Genomic DNA, 25,867 nt, shown 5'->3' with positions numbered 1-25,867 from the left:
TTCCCGACCCCTCTGTCCCACTGTCCCGGTGTCCCCAATCCCAGTGTCCCATTGTCCCAATCCCCCTGTCCCGTTGTCCCGTTGTCCCCGCTGTCCCGGTGACCCTGTTGTCCCACTGTCCCTCTGTCCCTCTGTCCCGGTGTCCCACTGTCCCTCTGTCCCACTGTCCCGCTGTCCCTCTGTCCCTCTGTCCCTCTGTCCCTCTGTCCCTCTGTCCCCCTGTCCCTCTGTCCCCCTGTCCCGGTGTCCCTCTGTCCCCCTGTCCCCCTGTCCCAGTGTCCCCCTGTCCCACTGTCCCCCTGTCCCCGTGTCCCTCTGTCCCCCTGTCCCCCTGTCCCTCTGTCCCCCTGTCCCTGTCCCCACTGTCCCCCTGTCCCCGTGTCCCTCTGTCCCCCTGTTCCCCTGTCCCCCTGTCCCACTGTCCCCCTGTCCCCACTGTCCCCTCTGTCCGTCTGTCCCACTGTCCCTCTGTCCCACTGTCCCCCTGTCCCCCTGTCCTGGTGTCCCCACTGTCCCCCTGTCCCTGTCCCACTGTCCCCCTGTCCCACTGTCCCTCTGTCCCCCTGTCCCTCTGTCCCCACTGTCCCCCTGTCCCTGTCCCACTGTCCCCCTGTCCCTCTGTCCCCCTGTCCCACTGTCCCTCTGTCCCTCTGTCCCCCTGTCCCTCTGTCCCCACTGTCCCCCTGTCCCGTCAGGAATCCCCCGAGGAGCGGCCGCAGTTCCCGGGAGCCTCGGCCGAGTTCGCCGAACGCCTCGAGTTCATCCAGCCCCGGGTGCTGGCCGGGATCCCGGTGTACCGGGTGATGGACCGGCAGGGACACGTCCTGAGACCCCTCCGAGGACCCACAGGTGAGCACAGGACAGGTGACACACCTGGGGACACACCTGGGGACAGGTGACACACCTGGGGACACACCTGGGGACACACCTGGACACAGCCGGGATCCCGGTGTACCGGGTGATGGACCGGCAGGGACACGTCCTGAGACCCTCCGAGGACCCTCAGGTGAGTGTGGGACAGGTGACACACCTGGGACAGGTGACACACCTGGGACAGGTGACACACCTGGGGACACACCTGGGGACACACCTGGACACAGCCGGGATCCCGGTGTACCGGGTGATGGACCGGCAGGGACACGTCCTGAGACCCTCCGAGGACCCTCAGGTGAGCACAGGACAGGTGACACACCTGGGGACACACCTGGGGACACACCTGGACACAGCCGGGATCCCGGTGTACCGGGTGATGGACCGGCAGGGACACGTCCTGAGACCCTCCGAGGACCCTCAGGTGAGTGCAGGTGACACACCTGGGGACACACCTGGGGACACACCTGGGGGCAGGTGACACACCTGGGGACACACCTGGGGACACACCTGGGGACACCTGGGGACACCTGGGGACAGCCGGGATCCCGGTGTACCGGGTGATGGACCGGCAGGGACACGTCCTGAGACCCTCCGAGGACCCGCAGGTGAGTGTGGGACAGGTGACACACCTGGGACAGGTGACACACCTGGGGACACACCTGGACACAGCCGGGATCCCGGTGTACCGGGTGATGGACCGGCAGGGACACGTCCTGAGACCCTCTGAGGACCCACAGGTGAGTGTGGGACAGGTGACACACCTGGGGACACCTGGGGACACACCTGGGGACACACCTGGGGACACACCTGGGGACACACCTGGACACAGCCGGGATCCCGGTGTACCGGGTGATGGACCGGCAGGGACACGTCCTGAGACCCTCCGAGGACTCACAGGTGAGTGTGGGGACACACCTGGGACAGGTGACACACCTGGGACAGGTGACACACCTGGGGACACCTGGGGACACACCTGGGGACACATCTGGGGACACACCTGGGGACACACCTGGACACAGCCGGGATCCCGGTGTACCGGGTGATGGACCGGCAGGGACACGTCCTGAGACCCTCCGAGGACCCACAGGTGAGTGTGGGACAGGTGACACACCTGGGGACACACCTGGGGACAGGTGACACACCTGGGGACACACCTGGACACAGCCGGGATCCCGGTGTACCGGGTGATGGACCGGCAGGGACACGTCCTGAGACCCTCCGAGGACCCTCAGGTGAGCACAGGACAGGTGACACACCTGGGGACACACCTGGGGACAGGTGACACACCTGGGGACACACCTGGGGACACACCTGGACACAGCCGGGATCCCGGTGTACCGGGTGATGGACCAGCAGGGGACACGTCCTGAGACCCAGTGAGGACCCACAGGTGAGTGCAGGTGACACACCTGGGACAGGTGACACACCTGGGGACACACCTGGGGACACACCTGGGGGCACACCTGGGGACAGGGACACACCTGGGGACACCTGGGGACACCTGGGGACACACCTGGACACAGCCGGGATCCCGGTGTACCGGGTGATGGACCGGCAGGGACACGTCCTGAGACCCTCCGAGGACCCACAGGTGAGTGTGGGACAGGTGACACACCTGGGGACACCTGGGGACACACCTGGGGACACCTGGGGACAGGTGACACACCTGGGGACACCTGGGGACACACCTGGGGACACCTGGGGACAGGGACACACCTGGGGACACACCTGGGGACACACCTGCGGATAGGTGACACACCTGGGGACACACCTGGGACAGGTGACACACCTGAGACACACCTGGGGACACACCTGGGGACACACCTGGGGGCAGGTGACACACCTGAGACACACCTGGGGACACACCTGGGGACACACCTGGGGACAGGTGACACACCTGGGACAGGTGAGCATGGGGAGGGGACACCTGGGACAGGTGACACAGGACAGGGGACATAGTTGGGACACACTTGGGGACAGGTGAGCACAGGGGGGGACACAGCTGGGGACACAGCTGAGGACAGGTGACACACCTGGGACAGGTGACACAGGACAGGGGACACAGCTGGAACACACCTGGGGACAAGCGAGCACGGGGGGGGGGTTCACAGCTGGTGACACCTGGGGACACCTGGACACACCTGAGGACACCTGGACACACCTGGGGATGCACCTGGGACAGGTGAGCGGGACAGGGGACACACCTGGGACACCCAGTGTCCTCCAGGTGTCCCCAGGTGACCCCAGCTGTCCTCCAGGTGTCCCCAGGTGTGTCCCCAGATGTGTCCCAGGTGTGTCCCACCTGCCCAGGTGTGTCCCCAGGTGTGTCCCCAGGTGTGTCCAGGTGTCCCCAGGTGTGTCCCACCTGCCCAGGTGTGACCCAGGTGTGTCCCCAGGTGTGACCCAGGTGTGTCCCAGGTGTCCCAGGTGTGTCCCAGGTGTCCCCAGGTGTGACCCAGGTGTGACCCAGGTGTGTTCCTGTCCCCACAGCTGCCCAAGGAGCAGGTGCTGAAGCTCTACAAGACGATGACGCTGCTCAACACCATGGACAGGATCCTGTACGAGTCCCAGCGCCAGGTACACCTGGGGACACCTGGGGACACCTGGGGGCACCTGGGGACACCTGGGGACACCTGGGGGCACCTGGGGACACCTGGGGACACCTGGGGACACCCAGACACCCCTAGGGACACCTGGGGACACCTGGGGACACCTGGGGACACCTGGGGACACCTGGGGGCACCTGGGGACACCTGGGGACACACCTGGGGACACCTGGGGGCACCTGGGGTCACCTGGGGACACCCCTAGGGACACCTGGGGACACCTGGGGACACCCAGACACCCCTAGGGACACCTGGGGGACACCTGGGGGCTCCTGGGGACACCTGGGGACACCTGGGGACACCTGGGGGCACCTGGGGACACCCCTAGGGACACCTGGGGACACCTGGGGACACCTGGGGACACCTGGGGGACACCTGGGGACACCTGGGGGCTCCTGGGGACACCTGGGGGCACCTGGGGACACCTGGGGACACCCAGACACCTCTAGGGACACCTGGGGAACAGCTGGGGACACCTGGGGGCACCTGGAGCACCCAAAACACACCTGGGGACACCTGGGGACACATCTGGGGGCTCCTGGGGACACCTGGGGAAACCTGGGGACACCTGGGGACACCTGGGAGACACCTGGGGAAACCTGGGGACACCTGGGGACACCTGGGGAAACCTGGGGACACCTGGGGACACCTGGGAGACACCTGGGGACACCTGGGCACACCTGGGGACACCTGGGGACACACCTGGGGGACACCTGGGGGTCACCTGGAGGGGCTCACCTGGGGTGGGGGTCTCACCTGGGGGGATCTCACACCTGTGGGGGTCTCACACCTGTGGGGGTCTCACACCTGGGGTGGGGGTCTCACCTGTGGGGGTCTCACCTGTGGGGGTCTCACCTGTCAGGTGTGTCCCCAGGGCCGGATCTCGTTCTACATGACCAATTACGGCGAGGAGGGGACTCACGTGGGGGGTCTCACCTGGGGTGGGGGTCTCACCTGGGGGGTCTCACCTGTGAGGGTCTCACCTGTCAGGTGTGTCCCCCAGGGCCGGATCTCGTTCTACATGACCAATTACGGCGAGGAGGGGACTCACGTGGGGGGTCTCACCTGGAGGGGAGGGTCTCACCTGGGGTGGGGGTCTCACCTGGGGTGGGGGTCTCACACCTGGGGGTCACCTGGGGGTCTCACCTGTCAGGTGTGTCCCCCAGGGCCGGATCTCGTTCTACATGACCAATTACGGCGAGGAGGGGACTCACGTGGGCAGCGCCGCCGCGCTCGACGCCTCCGACCTCGTCTTTGGGCAGTACCGGGAGGCAGGTGAGGACAGGTGGGACAGGTGAGGGGACAGGTGAGGGGACAGGTGAGGACAGGTGAGGAGACACGGGGACACAGGTGGGACAGGTGAGGACAGGTGGGACAGGTGGGACAGGTGAGGGGACAGGTGGGACAGGTGAGGACAGGTGGGACAGGTGAGGGGACAGGTGGGACAGGTGAGGGGACACGGGGAGACAGGTGGGACAGGTGAGGGGACAGGTGAGGACAGGTGGGACAGGTGAGGACAGGTGGGACAGGTGTGACAGGTGAGGGGACACGGGGACACAGGTGTGACAGGTGACAGGTGTGACAGGTGTGTCCCCAGGTGTGACAGGTGTGACAGGTGTGTCCCAGGTGACACTCAGGTGACACTCAGGTGACACTCAGGTGACACTCAGGTGTCCCTCCCCTGTCCCCAGGTGTGCTGCTGTACCGGGGTTACCCCCTGGAGCTCTTCATGGCCCAGGTGTGACAGGTGACAGGTGTGACAGGTGTGTCCCAGGTGTGACAGGTGTGACAGGTGTGTCCCAGGTGTGACAGGTGACACTCAGGTGACACTCAGGTGTGTCCCCAGGTGTGTCAGGTGACACTCAGGTGTGTCCCCAGGTGTGCTGCTGTACCGGGGTTACCCCCTGGAGCTCTTCATGGCCCAGGTGTGACAGGTGACAGGTGTGTCCCAGGTGTGACAGGTGTGACAGGTGTGACAGGTGACACTCAGGTGACACTCAGGTGACACTCAGGTGTGTCCCCAGGTGTGTCAGGTGACACTCAGGTGACACTCAGGTGACACTAAGGTGACATTCAGGTGTGTCCCCAGGTGTGCTGCTGTACCGGGGTTACCCCCTGGAGCTCTTCATGGCCCAGGTGTGACAGGTGACAGGTGTGTCCCAGGTGTGACAGGTGTGACAGGTGACACTCAGGTGACACTCAGGTGTGTCCCCAGGTGTGTCAGGTGACACTCAGGTGTGTCCCCAGGTGTGCTGCTGTTCCGGGGTTACCCCCTGGAGCTGTTCATGGCCCAGGTGTGACAGGTGACAGGTGACAGGTGTGTGACAGGTGTGACAGGTGTGTCCCAGGTGTGACAGGTGTGACAGGTGACACTCAGGTGACACTCAGGTGTGTCCCAGGTGTGTCAGGTGACACTCTGGTGACACTCAGGTGACACTCAGGTGACACTCAGGTGACACTCAGGTGTGTCCCCAGGTGTGTCAGGTGACACTCAGGTGACACTCAGGTGACACTCAGGTGTGTCCCCAGGTGTGTCAGGTGACACTCAGGTGACACTCAGGTGACACTCAGGTGTGTCCCAGGTGTGTCAGGTGACACTCAGGTGTGTCCCCAGGTGTGCTGCTGTACCGGGGTTACCCCCTGGAGCTGTTCATGGCCCAGGTGTGACAGGTGACAGGTGTGACAGGTGTGACAGGTGTGACAGGTGTGACAGGTGTGACAGGTGTGTCCCAGATGTGACAGGTGACACTCAGGTGTGTCCCCAGGTGTGCTGCTGTACCGGGGTTACCCCCTGGAGCTCTTCATGGCCCAGTGCTACGGCAACGCCAGCGACCCCGGCAAGGGCCGGCAGATGCGGTGCACTACGGCTGCCCCGAGCGTCACTTTGTCACCATCTCGTCCCCGCTGGCCACGCAGATCCCGCAAGGTGACGCCCCCGGGGACCCCCGACACCTGCTGGGGGTGACACCTGCTGGGGGTGACATCTGCTGGGGGTGACATCTGCTGGGGGTGTCACCTGCTGGGGGTGTCACCCGCTCCGGGGACCCCCGACACCTGCTGGGGGTGTCACCCCCTCTGGGGACCCCCGACACCTGCTGGGGGTGTCACCCCCTCTGGGGACCCCCGACACCTGCTGGGGGTGTCACCTGCTGGGGGTGTCACCTGCTGGGGGTGACACCCCCTCCGGGGACCCCCCGACACCTGCTGGGGGTGTCACCTGCTGGGGGTGTCACCTGCTGGGGGTGACACCTGCTGGGGGTGTCACCTGCTGGGGGTGTCACCTGCTGAGGGTGTCACCTGCTGGGGGTGTCACCTGCTGGGGGTGACACCTGCTGGGGGTGACACCCCCTCTGGGGACCCCCGACACCTGCTGGGGGTGACACCTGCTGGGGGTGTCACCTGCTGGGGGTGTCACCCGCTCCAGGTGTCACCCGCTCCAGGTGTCACCCGCTCCGGGGACCACGTGGTGGTGGTGCCTGGAGCCCTGTGCCTGTCCCTCTGTCCCTTCTGTCCCCTGTCCTTGTCCTCCTGTCCTTCTGTCCTTCTGTCCCTGTCCCCTGTCCCTGTCCCCCATCCCTGCTCCGTGTCCTCCTGTCCCTGTCCCCCTGTGCCCCTGTCCCTCTGTCCCTCTGTCCTCCTGTCCCTGTCCTCTTGTCCCTCTGTCCTTCTGTCCCTGTCCCCCTGTGCCCCTGTCCCCCTGTCCCCCTGTCCCCCTGTCCTGGTGTCCCCCTGTCCCTCTGTCCTCCTGTCCCCCTGTCCCTCTCCCCTGTCCCTGTCCTTCATCCATGTTCCGTGTCCCCCTGTCCCTGTCCCCCTGTGCCACTGTCCCTCTGTCCCTCTGTCCCCCTGTCCTGGTGTCCCACTGTCCCTCTGTCCTCCTGTCCCCCTGTCCCCCTGTCCTTCTGTCCTTGTCCTCCTGTCCCTGTCCCTGCTCCGTGTCCCCCTGTCCCTGTCCCCCTGTGCCCCTGTCCCTCTGTCCTCCTGTCCCTGTCCCCATCCCAAAAATCCCCCTCCCCTCCCTCCAGCCTCCCCGTCCCCCCTCCAACCCCCTGGTCCCCCTTCCCCTCCCCCCCTTTTATTTTCCCGCCATTTATTTTCCCGCCATTCATTTTCCCGCCTTTTATTTTCTCACCTTTTAATTTCCCCCCCTTTTATTTTCCCCCCATTTATTTCCCGCCATTCATTTTCCCGCCCTTTTCATTTCCCACCTTTTCATTTTCCCCCCATTTATTTCCCCCCATTCATTTTCCCACCATTTATTTTCTCACCTTTTCATTACCCGCCTTTCATTTCCTGCCTTTTATTTTCCCGCCTTTCATTTTCCCGCCCTTTTCATTTCCCACCATTTTTTTCCCGCCATTCATTTTCCCGCCCTTTTCATTTCCCGCCATTTATTTCCCCCCATTCATTTTCCCACCTTTCATTTTCCCCCCATTTATTCCCTGCCTTTTATTTTCCCGCCCTTTTCATTTCCCACCATTTATTTTCCCGCCCTTTTCATTTCCCGCCATTCACTTTCCCACCCTTTCATTTTCCCGCCTTTCATTTCCCGCCATTCACTTTCCCACCCTTTTATTTTCCCGCCCTTTCATTTCCCGCCATTCATTTTCCCGCCATTTTTTTTCCCGCCATTCATTTCCCCACCTTTCATTTTCCCCCCATTTATTCCCCGCCTTTTATTTTCCCGCCCTTTTCATTTCCCGCCATTCATTTTCCCGCCCTTTTCATTTCTCGCCATTCATTTTCCCCCCATTTATTTCCCGCCATTCATTTTCCCGCCTTTCCTTTTCCCACCATTCATTTTCCCGCCATTTTTTTTCCCGCCATTCATTTTCCCGCCTTTCCTTTTCCCACCATTCATTTTCCCGCCATTTTTTTTCCCGCCATTCATTTTCCCGCCCTTTTCATTTCCCGCCATTTATTTCCCCCCATTCATTTTCCCACCTTTCATTTTCCCCCCATTTATTCCCCGCCTTTTATTTTCCCGCCCTTTTCATTTCCCGCCATTCACTTTCCCACCCTTTCATTTCCCCCCATTTATTTCCCGCCATTCATTTTTCCGCCCTTTTCATTTCCCGCCTTTCATTTCCCGCCCTTTTCATTTCCCGCCATTCATTTCCTGCCATTCATTTCCCGCCATTCACTTTCCCACCTTTCATTTTCCCCCCCATTTATTCCCTGCCTTTTATTTTCCCGCCTTTCATTTCCCGCCATTCATTTTCCTGCCATTCATTTTCCCGCCATTCATTTTCCCGCCTTTTATTTCCCCACCTTTTTATTTCCCGCCTTTTATTTTCTCACCTTTGTATCTCCCCACCTTTCATTTTCCCGCCATTTATTTTCCCGCCCTTTTCATTTCCCGCCATTTATTTCCCCCATTCATTTTCCCACCATTCATTTCCCCACCCTTTCATTTTCCCACCTTTCATTTTCCCACCTTTCATTTTCCCACCTTTCATTTTCCCCCCATTTATTCCCCGCCTTTTATTTTCCCGCCCTTTTCATTTCCCACCATTCATTTTCCCGCCATTTTTTTTCCCGCCATTCATTTTCCCGCCCTTTTCATTTCTCACCATTTATTTCCCCCCATTCATTTTCCCACCTTTCATTTTCCCCCCATTTATTCCCTGCCTTTTATTTTCCCGCCCTTTTCATTTCCCGCCATTCATTTTCCCCCCATTTATTTCCCGCCATTCATTTTCCCGCCTTTCCTTTTCCCACCATTCATTTTCCCGCCATTTTTTTTCCCGCCATTCATTTTCCCGCCCTTTTCATTTCTCACCATTTATTTCCCCCCATTCATTTTCCCACCTTTCATTTTCCCCCCATTTATTCCCCGCCTTTTATTTTCCCGCCCTTTTCATTTCTCGCCATTCACTTTCCCACCCTTTTATTTTCCTGCCATTTATTTCCCGCCATTCATTTTCCCGCCATTCATTTTCCCGCCATTTTTTTTCCCGCCTTTCCTTTTCCCACCATCCATTTTCCCGCCATTCACTTTCCCACCATTCATTTTCCCGCCATTCATTTCCCACCATTCATTTTCCCGCCATTTTTTTTCCCGCCATTCATTTCCCCACCTTTCATTTTCCTGCCCTTCATTTCCCGCCATTCACTTTCCCACCCTTTTATTTTCCCGCCATTCATTTTCCCTCCCTTCATTTTCCCTCCCTTCATTTTCCCACCCTTTTCATTTCCCGCCCTTTTCATTTCCCGCCTTTCATTTTCCCACCTTTCATTTTCCCCCCATTTATTTTCCCCCCATTTATTTTCCTGCCTTTCATTTCCCACCTTTCACTTTCCCGCCATTCATTCCCCGCCCTTTCATTTTCCCGCCCTTTTCATTTCCCGCCATTTACTTTCTCACCTTTTATTTTCCCTTTTATTTTCCTGCCATTTATTTTCCCCCCATTTTTTTTCCCCCCATTCATTTCCCGCCATTCACTTTCCCCACCCTTTCATTTCCCCACCTTTCATTTTCCCGCCCTTTTCATTTCCCGCCATTCACTTTCCCACCCTTTTATTTTCCCGCCATTCATTTTCCCGCCATTTCATTTCCCGCCCTTTCATTTCCCCCCATTCATTTTCCCGCCATTTTTTTTTCCCACCATTCATTTCCCCACCCTTTCATTTTCCCCCCATTTATTTCCCGCCCTTTCATTTCCCACCATTCACTTTCCCACCCTTTTATTTTCCCGCCATTCACTTTCCCACCCCTTTATTTTCCCACCATTCACTTTCCCACCATTCATTTTCCCACCCTTTCATTTTCCCCCAATTTATTTCCCGCCTTTTATTTTCCCGCCCTTTTCATTTCCCGCCATTCATTTTCCCGCCCTTTTCATTTCCCGCCATTCATTTTCCCGCCCTTTTCATTTCCCGCCATTCATTTTCCCGCCCTTTTCATTTCTCGCCATTCATTTTCCCCCCATTTTTTTCCCGCCATTCACTTTCCCGCCATTCCTTTCCCCGCCCTTTTTTTCCCGCCATTCATTTTCCCGCCATTCATTTCCCGCCATTCATTTTCCCGCCATTTCCCCCCCCTCCCAGCGGTGGGCGCGGCGTACGCCATCAAGCGCGCTGACGCCAGCCGGGCGGTGGTCTGCTACTTTGGGGAGGGGGCTGCGAGCGAGGGCGACGCCCACGCCGGCTTCAACTTCGCCGCCACCCTCGAGTGCCCGATCGTCTTCTTCTGCCGCAACAACGGCTACGCCATCTCCACGCCCACCTCCGAGCAGTACCGCGGGGATGGAATCGGTGAGAACCGGGGGGCTTTGGGGGGTCTTGGGGGGATTTGGGGGGTTCAGGCTACGCCATCTCCACGCCCACCTCCGAGCAGTACCGCGGGGACGGCATCGGTGAGAACCGGAATTTGGGGGTTTTTGGGGGGTTTGGGGGGTTCAGGCTACGCCATCTCCACGCCCACCTCCGAGCAGTACCGGGGGGATGGAATCGGTGAGAACCGGGGGGATTTGGGGGGTCTGGGGGGGTCTTGGGGGAGTTTTGGGGGTTTTTGGAGAGTTTGGGGGGTTTGGGGGGTTCAGGCTACGCCATCTCCACGCCCACCTCCGAGCAGTACCGGGGGGATGGCATCGGTGAGAACCGGAATTTGGGGGGTCTGGGGGGGTCTTGGGGGAATTTCAGGGAGTTTTGGAAGGTTTGGAAGGGGTTTTGGGGGTTTTTTGGGGGGTTTTTGGGGGTTTTTGGGGGGTTTGGGGGGGTTCAGGCTACGCCATCTCCACGCCCACCTCCGAGCAGTACCGGGGGGACGGAATCGGTGAGAACCGGGGTTTGGGGGAATTTTGGGGGAATTTTGGGGATTTTGGGGGTTTTTGGGTGATTTTAGAGGGAGTTTTGGGGGGTTTTGGGGGGTTTGGGGGGTTCAGGCTACGCCATCTCCACGCCCACCTCCGAGCAGTACCGGGGGGACGGAATCGGTGAGAACCGGGGGGCTTTGGGGGGTCTGGGGGTTTGGGGGGAGTTTTGGGGAATTTAGGGGGAATTTCAGGGAGTTTTGGGGAATTTTAGGGGGAGTTTTGGGTGGGTTTTGGGGGGTCTGGGGGGGTTCAGGCTACGCCATCTCCACCCCCACCTCCGAGCAGTACCGGGGGGATGGAATCGGTGAGGGGGTTTTGGGGGGTCTTGGGGGGGTTTTGGGGGTCTTGGGGGGGGTTTTGAGGGAATTTCAGGGACTTTTGGGGAATTTTAGGGGGAGTTTTGGGGGTTTTGGGGGTTTTTGGGGGGAATTTTGGGGAATTTAGGGGGAATTTCAGGGCACTTTGGGGGGAATTCCGGGGCGTTTATGGGGTTTATGGGGAGTTTTGCGAGAGTTTTGGGGGGTTTGGGGGGAGTTTTGGGGGGTTTAAGGGGAATTTCGGGGAATTTTGGGGGATTTGGGGGGTTTTGGGGGGTCTTGGGGGGGTTTGGGGGGTCTGGGGGGTTCAGGCTACGCCATCTCCACGCCCACCTCCGAGCAGTACCGGGGGGATGGAATCGGTGAGGGGGTTTGGGGGGTCTCGGGGGGTTTTGGGCGTCTTGGGGGGGTTTTGGGGGAATTTCAGGGAGTTTTGGGGAATTTTAGGGGGAGTTTTGGGGGTTTTTGGGGGGTTTTTGGGGGGTTTGGGGGGGTTCAGGCTACGCCATCTCCACCCCCACCTCCGAGCAGTACCGCGGGGACGGAATCGGTGAGGGAATTTGGGGGAATTTTGGGGGAATTTTGGGGATTTTGGGGGAATTTCAGGGAGTTTTGGAAGGTTTGGAAGGGGTTTTGGGGGGTCTTGGGGGGGTTTTAGGGGGGTTTGGGGGGGTTCAGGCTACGCCATCTCCACGCCCACCTCCGAGCAGTACCGGGGGGACGGAATCGGTGAGGGGATTTGGGGGGTCCTGGGGGGTCTGGGGGGATTTGGGGGGGTCTTGGGGGGGGTTTAGGGGTTTTTGGGGGTTTTTGGGGGGTTTTGGGGGGTTCAGGCTACGCCATCTCCACGCCCACCTCCGAGCAGTACCGGGGGGATGGAATCGGTGAGAACCGGGGGGATTTGGGGGGTTTGGGGGGGTTCAGGCTACGCCATCTTCACCCCCACCTCCGAGCAGTACCGCAGGGACGGCATCGGTGGGGAAATTTGGGGGGTCTTGGGGGGTTTAGGGGGGTCTTGGGGGGGTTTGGGGGTTTTTGGGGAGTTTTGGGGGGTTTTAGGGGGGTTTGGGGGGTTCAGGCTACGCCATCTCCACCCCCACCTCCGAGTAGTACCGGGGGGACGGAATCGGTGAGAACCGGGGGGTTTTGGGGGGTTTGGGGGGGTCTTGGGGGGGTTTTGGGGGGTCTTGGGGGGGTTTTGGGGGAATTTTGGGGGAATTTCAGGGAGTTTTGGGGGGTTTTTGGGGGGTTTTGGGGGTTCAGGCTACGCCATCTCCACACCCACCTCCGAGCAGTACCGGGGGGATGGAATCGGTGAGGGGGTTTGGGGGAATTTTGGGGGGATTTTGGGGGTTTTTGGGGGGAATTTTGGGGAATTTAGGGGGAATTTCAGGGAGTTTTGGGGGGAATTTCGGAGGGTTTATGGGGAGTTTTGGGGGAGTTTTGAGGGGTTTAGGGGGAGTTTGGGAGGTTTGGAGGGAGTTATGGGGGAATTTTGGGGGTTTTGGGGGGTCTTGGGGGGGTTTGGGGGGGTTTTGGGGGAATTTCAGGGAGTTTTGGGGAATTTTAGGGGGAGTTTTGGGGGTTTTTGGGGGGTTTGGGGGGTTCAGGCTACGCCATCTCCACCCCCACCTCCGAGCAGTACCGGGGGGACGGCATCGGTGAGAACCGGGGGGCTTTGGGGGATTTGGGGGGTTTTGGGGGGAGTTTTGGGAGTTTTTGGGGAGTTTTGGGGGGTCTGGGGGGTTCAGGCTACGCCATCTCCACGCCCACCTCCGAGCAGTACCGGGGGGATGGAATCGGTGAGGGAATTTTTTGGGGGTTTCGAGGGAATTTCGGGGGGTTTGGGGATTTTTGGGGGGAATTTGGGGGAATTTAGGGGGAATTTCAGGGAGTTTTGGGGGAGTTTTGAGGGGTTTAGGGGGAGTTTGGGGGGTTTATTGGGAGTTTTGGGGGTTTGGGGGGTTCAGGCTATGCCATCTCCACCCCCACCTCCGAGCAGTACCGGGGGGACGGCATCGGTGAGGGAATTTGGGGGAATTTTGGGGGAATTTCTGGGATTTTGGGGGGTTTTGGGGGGATTTAGGGGGAATTTCAGGGAGTTTTGGGGGAGTTTGGGGGGAGTTCTGGGGAATTTAGGGGGAATTTTGGGGGGTTATGGGGGAGTTTTGGGGGATTTAGGGGGAATTTTGGGAGTTTTGGAAGGTTTGGAAGGGGGTTTGGGGGATTTTGGGGGTTTTGGGGGAATTTCAGGGAACTTAGGGGGAATTTCGGGGGTTTTGGGGGAGTTTTGGGGAATTTAGGGGGTTTTGGGGGAGTTTTGGGGAATTTCGGGGGGTTTTGGGGGGTTTGGGTGGGGGTTTGGGGGGGTTTTGGGGGAGTTTTGGGGGAGTTATGGGGAATTTAGGGGGAATTTCGGGGGTTTTGGGGGAGTTTTGGGGAATTTAGGGGGAATTTCGGGGGTTTTGGGGGAGTTTTGGGGAATTTAGGGGGAGTTTTGGGGAAGTTATGGGGAATTTAGGGGGAATTTTGGGGGTTTTGGGGGAGTTTTGGGGAATTTAGGGGGAGTTTTGGGGAAGTTATGGGGAGTTTAGGGGAGTTTGGGCAGAGTTATGGGGAATTTAGGGGGAATTTTGGGGGGTTTAGGGGGTTTTAGGGGGTTTGGGGTGTTTAGGGGAATTTTAGAGGGAGTTTTGGGGTTTTAGGGAGGTTTTAGGGGAATTTTGGGAGTTTTTTGGGGGTTTAGGGGAATTTTAGGGGGAGTTTAGGGGATCCCATTTTTTTCCCCGGTCAGCGGCGCGGGGTCCCGGTTACGGGCTGCTGTCGATCCGCGTGGATGGTTCCGGAAAAACCCTGGGATTTTGGGGAAAAACCCTGGGATTTTGGGGAAAAACCCTGGGATTTTGGGGAAAAAACCTGGGATTTTGAGGAATGAGATCCCTGGGATTTTGGGGAAAAACCCTGGGATTTTGGGGAAAAACCCTTGGATTTTGGGGAAGGAGATCCCTGGGAATCTAAGGAAAAAAACTGTGATTTTGGGGAAAAACCCTGGGATTTTGGGGAAGGAGGTCCCTGGGATTTTTGGGAAAAAAACTGGGATTTTGGGGAAGGAGATTCCTGGGATTTTGAGGAAAAAAACTGGGATTTTGGGGAAAAACCCTGGGATTTTGGGGAAAAAACCCGGGATTTTGGGATTTTGGGAGCATCAGGACGGGTTCCCCGAGGATTTTTCCCAATTTCCCGGGTTTTTTCCCCGGTCAGCGGCGCGGGGTCCCGGTTACGGGCTGCTGTCGATCCGCGTGGATGGTTCCGGAAAAAACCCTGGGATTTTGGGGAAAAACCCTGGGATTTTGGGGAAAAACCCTGGGATTTTGGGCAAGGAGATCCCTGGGATTTTTGGGAAAAACCTGGGATTTTAGGGATGGAGATTCCTGTGATTTTTGGGGAAAAACCCTGGGATTTTGGGGAAGGAGGTCCCTGGGATTTTGAGGAAAAAAACTGGGATTTTGGGGAAAAACCCTGGGATTTTGAGGCAAAAGCCTGGGATTTTAGGGAAGGAGATTCCTGGGATTTTGAGTAAGGAAATCCCTGGGAATTTGAGTAAAAAAACTGGGATTTTGGGGAAAAAACCTGGGATTTTAGAGAAGGAGATTCCTGGGATTTTGAGGAATGAGATCCCTGGGATTTTGAGGCAAAACCCTGGGATTTTAGGGAAGGAGATTCCTGTGATTTTTGGGGGAAAACCCTGGGATTTTGGGGAAAGAGATCCCTGGGATTTTGGGAAAAAAACCTGTGATTTAAGGGAAGGAGATCCCTGGGGTTTTGAGGAAAAAAAATGGGATTTTGGGGAAGGAGATCCCTGGGATTTTGGGAGCACCAGGACGGGTTCCCCGCGGATTTTTCCCAATTTCCCGGGTTTTTTCCCCGGTCAGCGGCGCGGGGTCCCGGTTACGGGCTGCTGTCGATCCGCGTGGATGGTTCCGGAAAAACCCTGGGATTTTGGGGGAAAACCCTGGGATTTTGGGGAAAAAACCTGGGATTTTGAGGAAAAAACGCCTGGGATTTTGGGCAAGGAGATTCCTCTTAATTTTGGGGAAAAACCCTGGGATTTTGGGGAAAAACCCTGGGATTTTGGGGAAAAACCCTGGGATTTTGGAGAAAAACCCTGGGATTTTGGGGAAAAAACCCTGGGATTTTGGAGAAAAAAACTGGGATTTTAGGGATGGAGATTCCTGTGATTTTGGGGAAGGAGATTCCTGTGATTTTTGGGGGAAAAAAATGGGATTTTGAGGAAAAAAAGCCTGGGATTTTGGGGAAGGAGATCCCTGGGATTTTTGGGGAAAAAAAATGGGATTTCAGGGAGGAGATCCCTGGGATTTTGAGGTAAAAACTCTGGGACTTTGGGGAAAAATTCCTGGGAATTTTGGGGAAGGAGATCCCTGAGATTTTGAGGGAAAAAACCCTGGGAATTTGGGGAAAAAACCCGGGATTTTGGGATTTTGGGAGCACCAGGACGGGTTCCCCGAGGATTTTTCCCAATTTCCCGGGTTTTTTCCCCGGTCAGCGGCGCGGGGTCCCGGTTACGGGCTGCTGTCGATCCGCGTGGATGGTTCCGGAAAAACCCTGGGATTCTGGGGAAAAACCCTGGGATTTTGGGGAAAAAACCCTGGGAATCTGGGGCAAAACCCTGGGATTTTAGGGAAGGAGATCCCTGGGATTTTTGGGAAGAAACCTGGGATTTTAGGGATGGAGATTCCTGGGATTTTGGGGAAGGAGATTCCTGTGATTTTTGGGGAAAAACCTGGGATTTTGAGGAATGAGATCCCTGGGATTTTGGGGAAAAAACTTGGGATTTTGGGGAAAAAAACCTGGGATTTTGGGGAAGGAGATTCCTGGGATTTTGAGGAAAAACCCTCGAATTTTGGGGAAGGAGATTCCTGGGAGTTTGGGGAAAAAACCCGGGATTTTGGGATTTTGGGAGCACCAGGACGGGTTCCCCAAGGATTTTTCCCAATTTCCCGGGTTTTTTCCCCGGTCAGCGGCGCGGGGTCCCGGTTACGGGCTGCTGTCCATCCGCGTGGACGGTAACGACGTTTTCGCCGTGTACAACGCCACGCGGGAGGCGCGGCGCCGCGCCGTGGCCGAGAACCAGCCCTTCCTCATCGAGGCCATGACCTACCGGTCAGAATTCCCAAAAAAAACCCCATTCCCGACCTTTTCCCGCCCCTTTCCCGGCTCCTTTTCCTCGTCCTGGCGGGAATCCCGGAGAAATTCCCGTTTTTTGCGGATTTCACGTGGATTTTTCTCTTTTTTTTTGCCGGTTTTTCCTGTTTCTCGTTGGTTTTTTACCAATTTTTCCCCATTTTCCATGGATTTTTCTCCCACTTTTCCCCATTTCCCATGGATTTTTTCCCTTTTCCCGTGGATTTTTTTCCCACTTTTCCCCATTTCCCATGGATTTTTCCCCATTTCCCGTGGATTTTTCTCCCACTTTTCCCCATTTCCCATGGATTTTTCCATGAATTCTCCCCATTCCCAGGAGTTTTCCCATAGATTCTCCCCATTCTTAGGGTTTTCCCATGGATTCTTCTCCCATTTTCCCCCAATTTCCCACAGACTTCCCACCAATTCCCCATTTCCCATGGATTTTTCCCCATTTCCCATGGATTTTTCTCCCCCTTTTCCCCATTTCCCATGGATTTTTCCCTATTTCCCACTAATTTCCAATGGATTTCCCACCAATTCCATTTCCCATGGATTTTTCCCCATTTTCCATGGAATTTTCTCCCACTTTTCCCCATTTCCCATGGATTTTTCCCCATTTTCCATGGATTTTTCTCCCACTTTTCCCCATTTCCCGCAGGTTTCCCAGGGATTTTTCTCCCACTTTTCCCCATTTCCCATGGATTTTTTTCCCCATTCCCATGGATTTTTTTCCCCCTTTTCCCATGGATTTTTTCCCATTTCCCATGGATTTTTCTCCCACTTTTCCCCATCCCCATGGATTTTTCCCTGAATTCTCCCCCTTCCCATGGATTTTTCCCTGAATTCTCCCCATCCCCATGGATTTTTCCCCATTTCCTGCGGATTTTTCCCCAGATTCTCCCCATCCCCATGGATTTTTCCCCATTTCCCGTGGATTTTTCTCCCACTTTTCCCCATTTCCCATGGAATTTTCTCCCACTTTTCCCCATTTCCCACAGGTTTCCCATGGATTTTTCTCCCATTTTCCCCCAATTTCCCCCAGACCTCCTACCAATTCCCCATTTCCCAGGGATTTTTCCCCATTTCCTGTGGAATTTTCTCCCACTTTTCCTCATTCCCATGGATTTTTCGCCTGTTTTTCCCCATTTCCCATGGATTTTTCCCCTTTTCCCGTGGAATTTTCTCCCACTTTTCCCCATTTCCCATGGATTTTTCCCCATTCCCATGGATTTTTCCCCATTCCCCATGGATTTTCCCCCATTTTCTCACCATTCCCATGGATTTTTTCCCATTTTCCATGGATTTTTCCCTGAATTCTCCCCATTTCCCATGGATTTTTCCCCATTTCCCATGGATTTTTCTCCCACTTTTCCCCATTTCCTGGGTTTTTTTCCCCAGATTCTCCCCATCCCCATGGATTTTTCCCCATTCCCCATGGATTTTTCCCCATTCCCCATGGATTTTTCCCCATTTCCCATGGATTCTCCCCCTTCCCATGGATTTTTCCCTGGATTCTCCCCATCCCCATGGATTTTTCCCCATTTCCCACGGATTTCTCCCCATCCCCATGGATTTTTCCATGGATTCTCCCCATCCCCATGGATTTTTCCATGAATTCTCCCCATTCCCAGTGTTTTTTTCCCCAGATTCTCCCCATCCCCATGGATTTTTCTCCCACTTTTCCCCATTTCCTGGGTTTTTTTCCCTGGATTCTCCCCATTTCCCATGGATTTTCCCCCATTTCCCATGGAATTTTCTCCCACTTTTCCCCATCCCCATGGATTTTCCCCCAGATTCTCCCCTTCCCATGGATTTTCCCATGGATTTTTCCCCCTTCCCATGGATTTTTCCCCAGATTCTCCCCATCCCCATGGATTTTCCCCCATCCCCATGGATTTTTCCCCATTTCCCATGGATTTTCCCCCATCCCCATGGATTTTTCCCCATTTCCCATGGATTTTTCCCCATCCCCATGGATTTTTCCCCGGATTCTCCCCATCCCCATGGATTTTTCCATGGATTCTCCCCATCCCCATGGATTTCTCCCCATTTCCCATGGATTCTCCCCATTCCCATGGATTTTTTCCCATTTCCCCATGGATTTTTCCATTAATTCTCCCCCTTCCCATGGATTTTTCCCCGGATTCTCCCCATCCCCATGGATTTTCCCCATTTCCAATGGATTTCTCCCCCTTCCCATGGATTTTTCCCCCCCTTCCCCCATGGATTTTTCCATGGATTCTCCCCCTTCCCATGGATTTTTCCCCGGATTCTCCCCTGTCCCATGGATTTTTCCCTGGATTCTCCCCATTCCCATGGATTTCTCCCCATTTCCCATGGATTTTTCCCCATCCCCATGGATTTTTCCATGGATTCTCCCCCTCCCCATGGATTTTCCCCCGGATTCTCCCCATCCTCATGGATTTTTTCATGGATTCTCCCCATTTCCCATGGATCTTTCCCCATCCCCATGGATTTTTCCCCATTCCCATGGATTCTCCCCCTTCCCATGGATTTTTCCATGGATTCTCCCCCTTCCCATGGATTTTCCCCCGGATTCTCCCCCTTCCCATGGATTTTTCCCCATCCCCACGGATTTTTCCCCGGATTCTCCCCCTTCCCATGGATTTTTCCCCATTTCCCATGGATTTTTCCCCAGATTCTCCCCATCCCCATGGATTTTCCCCATCCCCATGGATTTTTCCCCCTTCCTATGGATTTTTCCCCGGATTCTCCCCATTCCCATGGATTCTCCCCCATTTCCCATGGATTTTTCCCCATCCCCATGGATTTTTCCATGGATTCTCCCCCTTCCCATGGATTTTTCCCCATCCCCATGGATTTTTCCCTGGATTCTCCCCATTTCCCATGGATTTTTCCCCAGATTCTCCCCATCCCCATGGATTCTCCCCCTTCCCATGGATTTTTCCCCCTTCCCATGGATTTTTCCCCGGATTCTCCCCACCCCCATGGATTTTTCCATGAATTCTCCCCATCCCCATGGATTTTTCCCCGGATTCTCCCCATCCCCATGGATTTTTCCCCGGATTCTCCCCCTTCCCATGGATTTTTCCCCATTTCCCATGGATTTTTCCCCGGATTCTCCCCATCCCCATGGATTTTTTCCCATTTCCCATGGATTTTTCCATGGATTCTCCCCCTTCCCATGGATTTTCCCCCCAGGATCGGGCACCACAGCACGAGTGACGACAGCTCCGCGTACCGCTCGGTGGACGAGGTGAATTATTGGGATAAGCAGGATCATCCCATCTCCCGCCTCCGGCACTACCTGAGCCACCGGGGCTGGTGGGACGAGGAGGAGGAGAAGGCCTGGAGGAAGAGCTCCCGGAAAATGGTCAATGCCAGGGGATTCCCGGGAAAAAACGGGAATGGGGTGGGAAAAATGGGAATTTGGGGGGGGAAAAAATGGGATTGGGGTGGGAAATGTTCGGGGATTGGGGTGGGGAAAAATGGGAATTGGGGTGGGGAAAATGGGGATTTGGGGGGGGAAAAACGGGAATTGGGGTGGGAAAAAATGGGATTTGGGGTGGGAAATGTTCAGGGTGGGAAAAAATGGGATTGGGGTGGGGAAAAAACGGGAATTGGGGTGGGAAAAATGGGAATTGGGGTGGGAAAAAATGGGAATTGGGATTTGAAATATTCGGGAATTGGGGTGGGAAAAATGGGAATTGGGGTGGGAAAAATGGGAATTGGGGTGGGAAACAAGCGGGGTTTGGGGTGGGAAATGTTCAGGGTGGGAAAAATGGGAATTGGGGTGGGAAATGTTCAGGGTGGGAAAAATGGGAATTGGGGTGGGAAAAACGGGAATTGGGGTGGGAAAAATGGGAATTGGGGTGGGAAATGTTCAGGGTGGGAAAAATGGGAATTGGGGTGGGAAGAACGGGAATTGGGGTGGGAAATGTTCAGGGTGGGAAAAAACGGAATTGGGGTGGGAAAAAATGGGAATTGGGGTGGGAAATGTTCAGGGTTTGGGGTGGGAAATATTTGGGATTTTGGGTTTGGAATATTTGGGGTTTGGGGTTTGAAATATTTGGGGATTGGGGTGGGAAATGTTCAGGGTGGGAAAAATGGGAATTGGGGTGGGAAAAAACGGGAATTGGGGTGGGAAAAAACGGGGATTGGGGTGGGAAACAACCAGAGTTTGGGGTTTGAAATATTTGGGATTTTGGGTTTGGAATATTTGGGGTTTGGGGTGGGAAATGTTCAGGGTGGGAAAAAATGGGAATTGGGGTGGGAAAAATGGGGATTTGGGGGGGGAAAACCGGGATTGGGGTGGGAAAAATGGGGATGGGGGTGGGAAAAAACGGGAATTGGGGTGAGAAAAATGGGGATTGGGGTGGGGAAAAATGGGGATTGGGGTGGGAAAAATGGGAATTTGGGGGGGGGAAAAACGGGAATTGGGGTGGGGAAAAATGGGAATTGGGGTGGGAAATGTTCAGGGTGGGAAAAATGGGGATTGGGGTGGGAAAAAATGGGAATTGGGGTGGGAAAAACGGGAATTGGGGTGGGAAGAACGGGAATTGGGGTGGGAAAAAACAGGGATTGGGGTGGGGAACAAGCGAGGTTTGGGGTGGGAAATGTTCAGGGTGGGAAAAACGGGAATTGGGGTGGGAAAAAATGGGATTGGGGTGGGAAAAAATGGGAATTGGGGTGGGAGAAAACGGGAATTGGGGTGGGAAAAAAACAGTTTGGGGTGGGAAATATTTGGGATTTTGGGTTTGGAATATTTGGGGTTTGGGGTTTGAAATATTTGGGGTTTGGGGTTTGAAATATTCGGGAATTGGGGTGGGAAAAATGGGGATTGGGGTGGGAAAAAACGGGAATTGGGGTGGGGAAAAACAGGGATTGGGGTGGGGAACAAGCGGGGTTTGGGGTGGGAAATGTTCAGGGTGGGAAAAATGGGGATTGAGGTGGGAAAAAACGGGATTGGGGTGGGAAAAAATGGGAATTGGGGTGGGAAATGTTCAGGGTGGGAAAAAACGGGGATTGGGGTGGGAAAAAACCAGAGTTTGGGGTTTGAAGTATTTGGGATTTGGGGTTTGAAATATTCGGGAATTGGGGTGGGAAAAAATGGGGATTGGGGTGGGAAAAAATGGGAATTGGGGTGGGAAAAAACGGGGATTGGGGTGGGGAACAAGCGGGGTTTGGGGTGGGAAATGTTCAGGGTGGGAAAAACGGGAATTGGGGTGGGAAAAAATGGGAATTGGGGTGGGGAAAAATGGGAATTGGGGTGGGAAAAATGGGAATTGGGGTGGGAAAAATGGGAATTGGGGTGGGGAAAAATGGGAATTGGGGTGGGGAAAAATGGGAATTGGGGTGGGGAAAAATGGGAATTGGGGTGGGGAAAAATGGGAATTGGGGTGGGGAAAAATGGGAATTGGGGTGGGGAAAAATGGGAATTGGGGTGGGAAAAAACGGGATTGGGGTGGGAAAAAAATGGAGTTTGGGGTGGGAAATATTTGGGGTTTGGGGTTTGGAATATTTGGGGTTTAGAATATTTGGGGTTTGGGGTTTGGAATATTTGGGGTTTGGGGTGGGAAACACCCAGGGAATTTGGGCCTGGAAAAGGCTGAAGTTTGGGTTGTAAAAGCTGGAATTTGGGGCTGAAAAAGCTGAAATTTGGGGCTGGAAAAGCCGGAATTTGGGGCTGGAAAAGCCGGAATTGGGGGCCAGAAAAGGCCAGAAAAGCCAGAATTTCGGGCTGGGAAGGGCTGGAATTTGGGGCCGGAAAAGGCCGGAAAAGCCAGAATTTGGGGCTGAAAAACCCGGAATTGGGGGCTGAAAAAGCTGGGATTTCGGGCTGAAAAAGCCGGAATTTGGGGCTGAAAAAGCTGGAATTCAGGTCTGGAAAAGGCAGGAAAAGCCGGAATTTTGGGTTGTAAAAGCCGGAATTTCGGGCTGAAAAAGCCGGAATTGAGGTCTGGAAAAGGCCGGAAAAGCTGGAATTTGGGGCTGAAAAAGCTGGAATTTGGGGGCTGGAAAAGGCAGGAAAAGCTGGAATTGGAGGCTGAAAAACCTGGAATTTGGGGCTGAAAAACCCGGAATTTGGGGCTGAAAAAGCTGGAATTGAGGTCTGGAAAAGGCAGGAAAAGCTGGAATTTGGGGCTGAAAAAGCCGGAATTGGGGGCTGAAAAACCCGGAATTTGGGGCTGAAAAAGCCGGAATTCAGGTCTGGAAAAGGCAGGAAAAGCTGGAGTTTCGGGTTGTAAAAGCCGGAATTTGGGGCTGAAAAACCCGGAATTGGGGGCTGGGAAAAGCTGGAATTTCGGGCAGAAAAAGCTGGAATTCAGGTCTAGAAAAGGCAGGAAAAGCCGGAATTTTGGGTTGTAAAAGCCGGAATTTGGGGCTGAAAAAGCCGGAATTGGGGGCTGAAAAAGCTGGAATTTGGGGCTGGAAAAGCCGGAATTTTGGGGCTGAAAAAGCTGGAATTGAGGTCTGGAAAAGGCAGGAAAAGCTGGAATTGGGGGCTGGAAAAGCCGGAATTGGGGTCTGGAAAAGGCAGGAAAAGCTGGAATTGGGGTCTGGAAAAGGCAGGAAAAGCTGGAATTGTGTCCCGGCGTTCCCGCAGGTGCTGGAGGCGTTCGAGCAGGCGGAGCGGGAGCCGAAGCCGCCTCCTCACCTGCTCTTCTCCGACGTTTACCGGGAGATGCCCCCGCGGCTGCGGCGGCAGCGGGAGGAGCTCCAGCGGCACCTGGAGACCTACGGGGAGCACTACCCGCTCCAGAACTTCCAGAAATGAGCCGGGAATTCCGGGAATGCCGCGGGAATTCCATGGGAAAAACACGGGAATCACATGGGAATTGCGGGAAAGCCACGAGAAATCACGGGAATCAATTCCGGGAAACCCCTGGGAATCCATCAGCACCATCGGGAATCCCTGAGCACCTCCGGGAATTCCGGGAAAACCACAGGAATTCCATGGGAATCCCACGGGAATTCCACGGGAAACCCCTGGGAATCCCTCAGCACCATCGGGAATCCCTGAGCACCCTCGGGAATTCCGGGAAAACCACGGGAATTCCATGGGAAAACCACGGGAATCCCACGGGAATTCCGGGAAAGCCACGGGAAATCACGGGAATCAATTCCGGGAAACCCCTGGGAATCCCTCAGCACCATCGGGAATCCCTGAGCACCCTCGGGAATTCCGGGAATCCCAAGGGAATTCCACGGGAAAACCACGGGAATCCCACGGGAATTCCGGGAATCCCACGGGAATCCCTCAGCACCATCGGGAATCCCTCAGCACCATCGGGAATCCCTGAGCACCCTCGGGAATTCCGGGAAAACCACAGGAATTCCATGGGAATCCCACGGGAATTCCGGGAATCCCACGGGAATCCATCAGCACCCTCCGGAATCCCTGAGCACCCTTGGAAATCCCTCAGCACCCCGGGAATTCCGGGAATCCCATGGGAATTCCGGGAAACCCACGGGAATTCCACGGGAAACCCACGGGAATCCCTGAGCACCCTCGGGAATCCTTCAGCACCCTCGGGAATTCCAGGAATTCTCCGGGAATCTCTCAGCATTCCCGGGAATCCCTGAGCATCCCCAGGAATACCAGGAAATCCCCGGGAATTCTGGGAAACCCTCGGGAATCCTTCAGCATCCTCGGGAATCCTTCAGCATCCCTGGGAATTCCGGGAATCCCATGAGAATCCCTCAGCACCCTTGGGAATTCCAGGAATTCTTTGGGAATCCCTCAGCATTCCCGGGAATTCTGGGAAACCCCCGGGAATCCCTCAGCACCCTCGGGAATTCCAGGAATCTCCCGGGAATCCTTCAGCACCATCAGGAATCCTTCAGCATCCCCAGGAAATCCAGGAAATCCCCGGGAATTCCAGGAAATCCCCGGGAAATCCAGGAAATCCCCAGGAATTCCAGGAAATCCCCGGGAATTCCAGGAAACCCCTGGGAATTCCAGGAAATCCCCAGGAAATCCAGGAAATCCCCAGGAATTCCAGGAAATCCCCAGGAAATCCAGGAAATCCCCAGGAAATCCAGGAAATCCCCAGGAAATCCCCAGGAATTCCAGGAAATCCCCAGGAAATCCAGGAAATCCCCGGGAATTCCGGGAAATCCCCAGGAAATCCCCAGAAATTCCAGGAAATCCCCAGGAAATCCAGGAAATCCCCAGGAAATCCCCGGGAATTCCGGGAAATCCCCGGGAATCCCCCGGGAAATCCAGGAAATCCCCAGGAAATCCAGGAAATCCCCGGGAATTCCAGGAAATCCCCGGAAATTCCAGGAAATCCCCAGGAAATCCAGGAAATCCCCAGGAATTCCAGGAAATCCCCGGGAATTCCGGGAAACCCCCGGGAATCCCCCAGGAATCCCAATCCCGCTGGAATCCGCCCCAAAATCCTTTCCCGCCCCAGCAGGGATCCAGGAATTCCTGGAATTCCTGGAATTCCTGGAATTCCCTGGGTGCCCCCCGGGGTTCCCTGAGCATTCCCGAATTTCCCCCCAAATTCCCGCGGGGATCCCGGGGGGAGCTGGAATTGATCCCGGAATTGATCCCGGAATTCCCGGATTTCCCCAATAAAATAAAATTTGGGAAGGAAAAAGCCTCGGAATTTTGGGATTTTGGGAATTTTGGGATTTTTGGGGATTTGGGAATTTTGGGATTTGGGGAATTTGGGGATTTTTGGATTTGGGAATTTGGGAATTTTGGGGATTTTGGGAATTTTGGGGATTTTTGGATTTTGGATTTGGGAATTTGGGAATTTTGGGGATTTTGGGAATTTTGGGATTTGGGGATTTTGGGATTTTGGGATTTGGGAATTTTGGGGATTTTTGGGGATTTTGGGGATTTTTGGAATTTTGGGGATTTTGGGAATTTGGGATTTGGGAATTTTGGGGATTTTGGAATTTTGGGGATTTTGGGATTTGGGAATTTTGGGGATTTTTGGGATTTTGGGGATTTTGGGAATTTGGGATTTGGGAATTTTGGGATTTTTGGATTTGGGAATTTGGAATTTGGGGATTTGGGAATTTTGGGGATTTTTGGGGATTTGGGAATTTT

The 25,867-nt window shown here is 55.3% G+C and overlaps 1 protein-coding gene, 1 long non-coding RNA gene and 1 other non-coding gene across 3 annotated transcripts; 2 read left to right on the top strand and 1 right to left on the bottom strand.

Annotated features, from left to right (window-relative positions):
• The first annotated feature begins 712 nt into the window (after positions 1-712).
• Positions 713-24,988, top strand: BCKDHA (branched chain keto acid dehydrogenase E1 subunit alpha). Its single transcript, XM_058828906.1, is given in 10 exon segments — positions 713-833; positions 1,464-1,478; positions 3,364-3,450; positions 4,646-4,754; positions 6,245-6,331; positions 6,334-6,405; positions 10,530-10,736; positions 16,653-16,794; positions 20,002-20,173; positions 23,408-24,988. Coding segments are annotated over 10 exon segments (1,092 nt in total). The 5' UTR covers positions 713-803; the 3' UTR covers positions 23,579-24,988.
• On the top strand, positions 5,244-5,355 carry LOC131574439 (small nucleolar RNA SNORA17). The gene has a single exon (XR_009276504.1). It is a non-coding gene; the product is annotated as a small nucleolar RNA SNORA17 (small nucleolar RNA).
• On the bottom strand, positions 14,573-16,642 carry LOC131574437 (uncharacterized). The gene is made up of 3 exons (XR_009276502.1): positions 16,482-16,642; positions 15,312-15,358; positions 14,573-15,020 (listed from the first exon to the last, which is right to left on the bottom strand). It is a non-coding gene; the product is annotated as an uncharacterized LOC131574437 (long non-coding RNA).
• Positions 24,989-25,867: the final 879 nt, after the last annotated feature.

Source organism: Poecile atricapillus, unplaced genomic scaffold (assembly GCF_030490865.1).
Source record: "Poecile atricapillus isolate bPoeAtr1 unplaced genomic scaffold, bPoeAtr1.hap1 scaffold_319, whole genome shotgun sequence".
Taxonomy (NCBI): Eukaryota; Metazoa; Chordata; class Aves; order Passeriformes; family Paridae; genus Poecile; species Poecile atricapillus.
The sequence above is the reverse complement of the archived record's forward strand: the minus strand, read 5'-3'. Positions and strand labels throughout refer to the sequence as shown.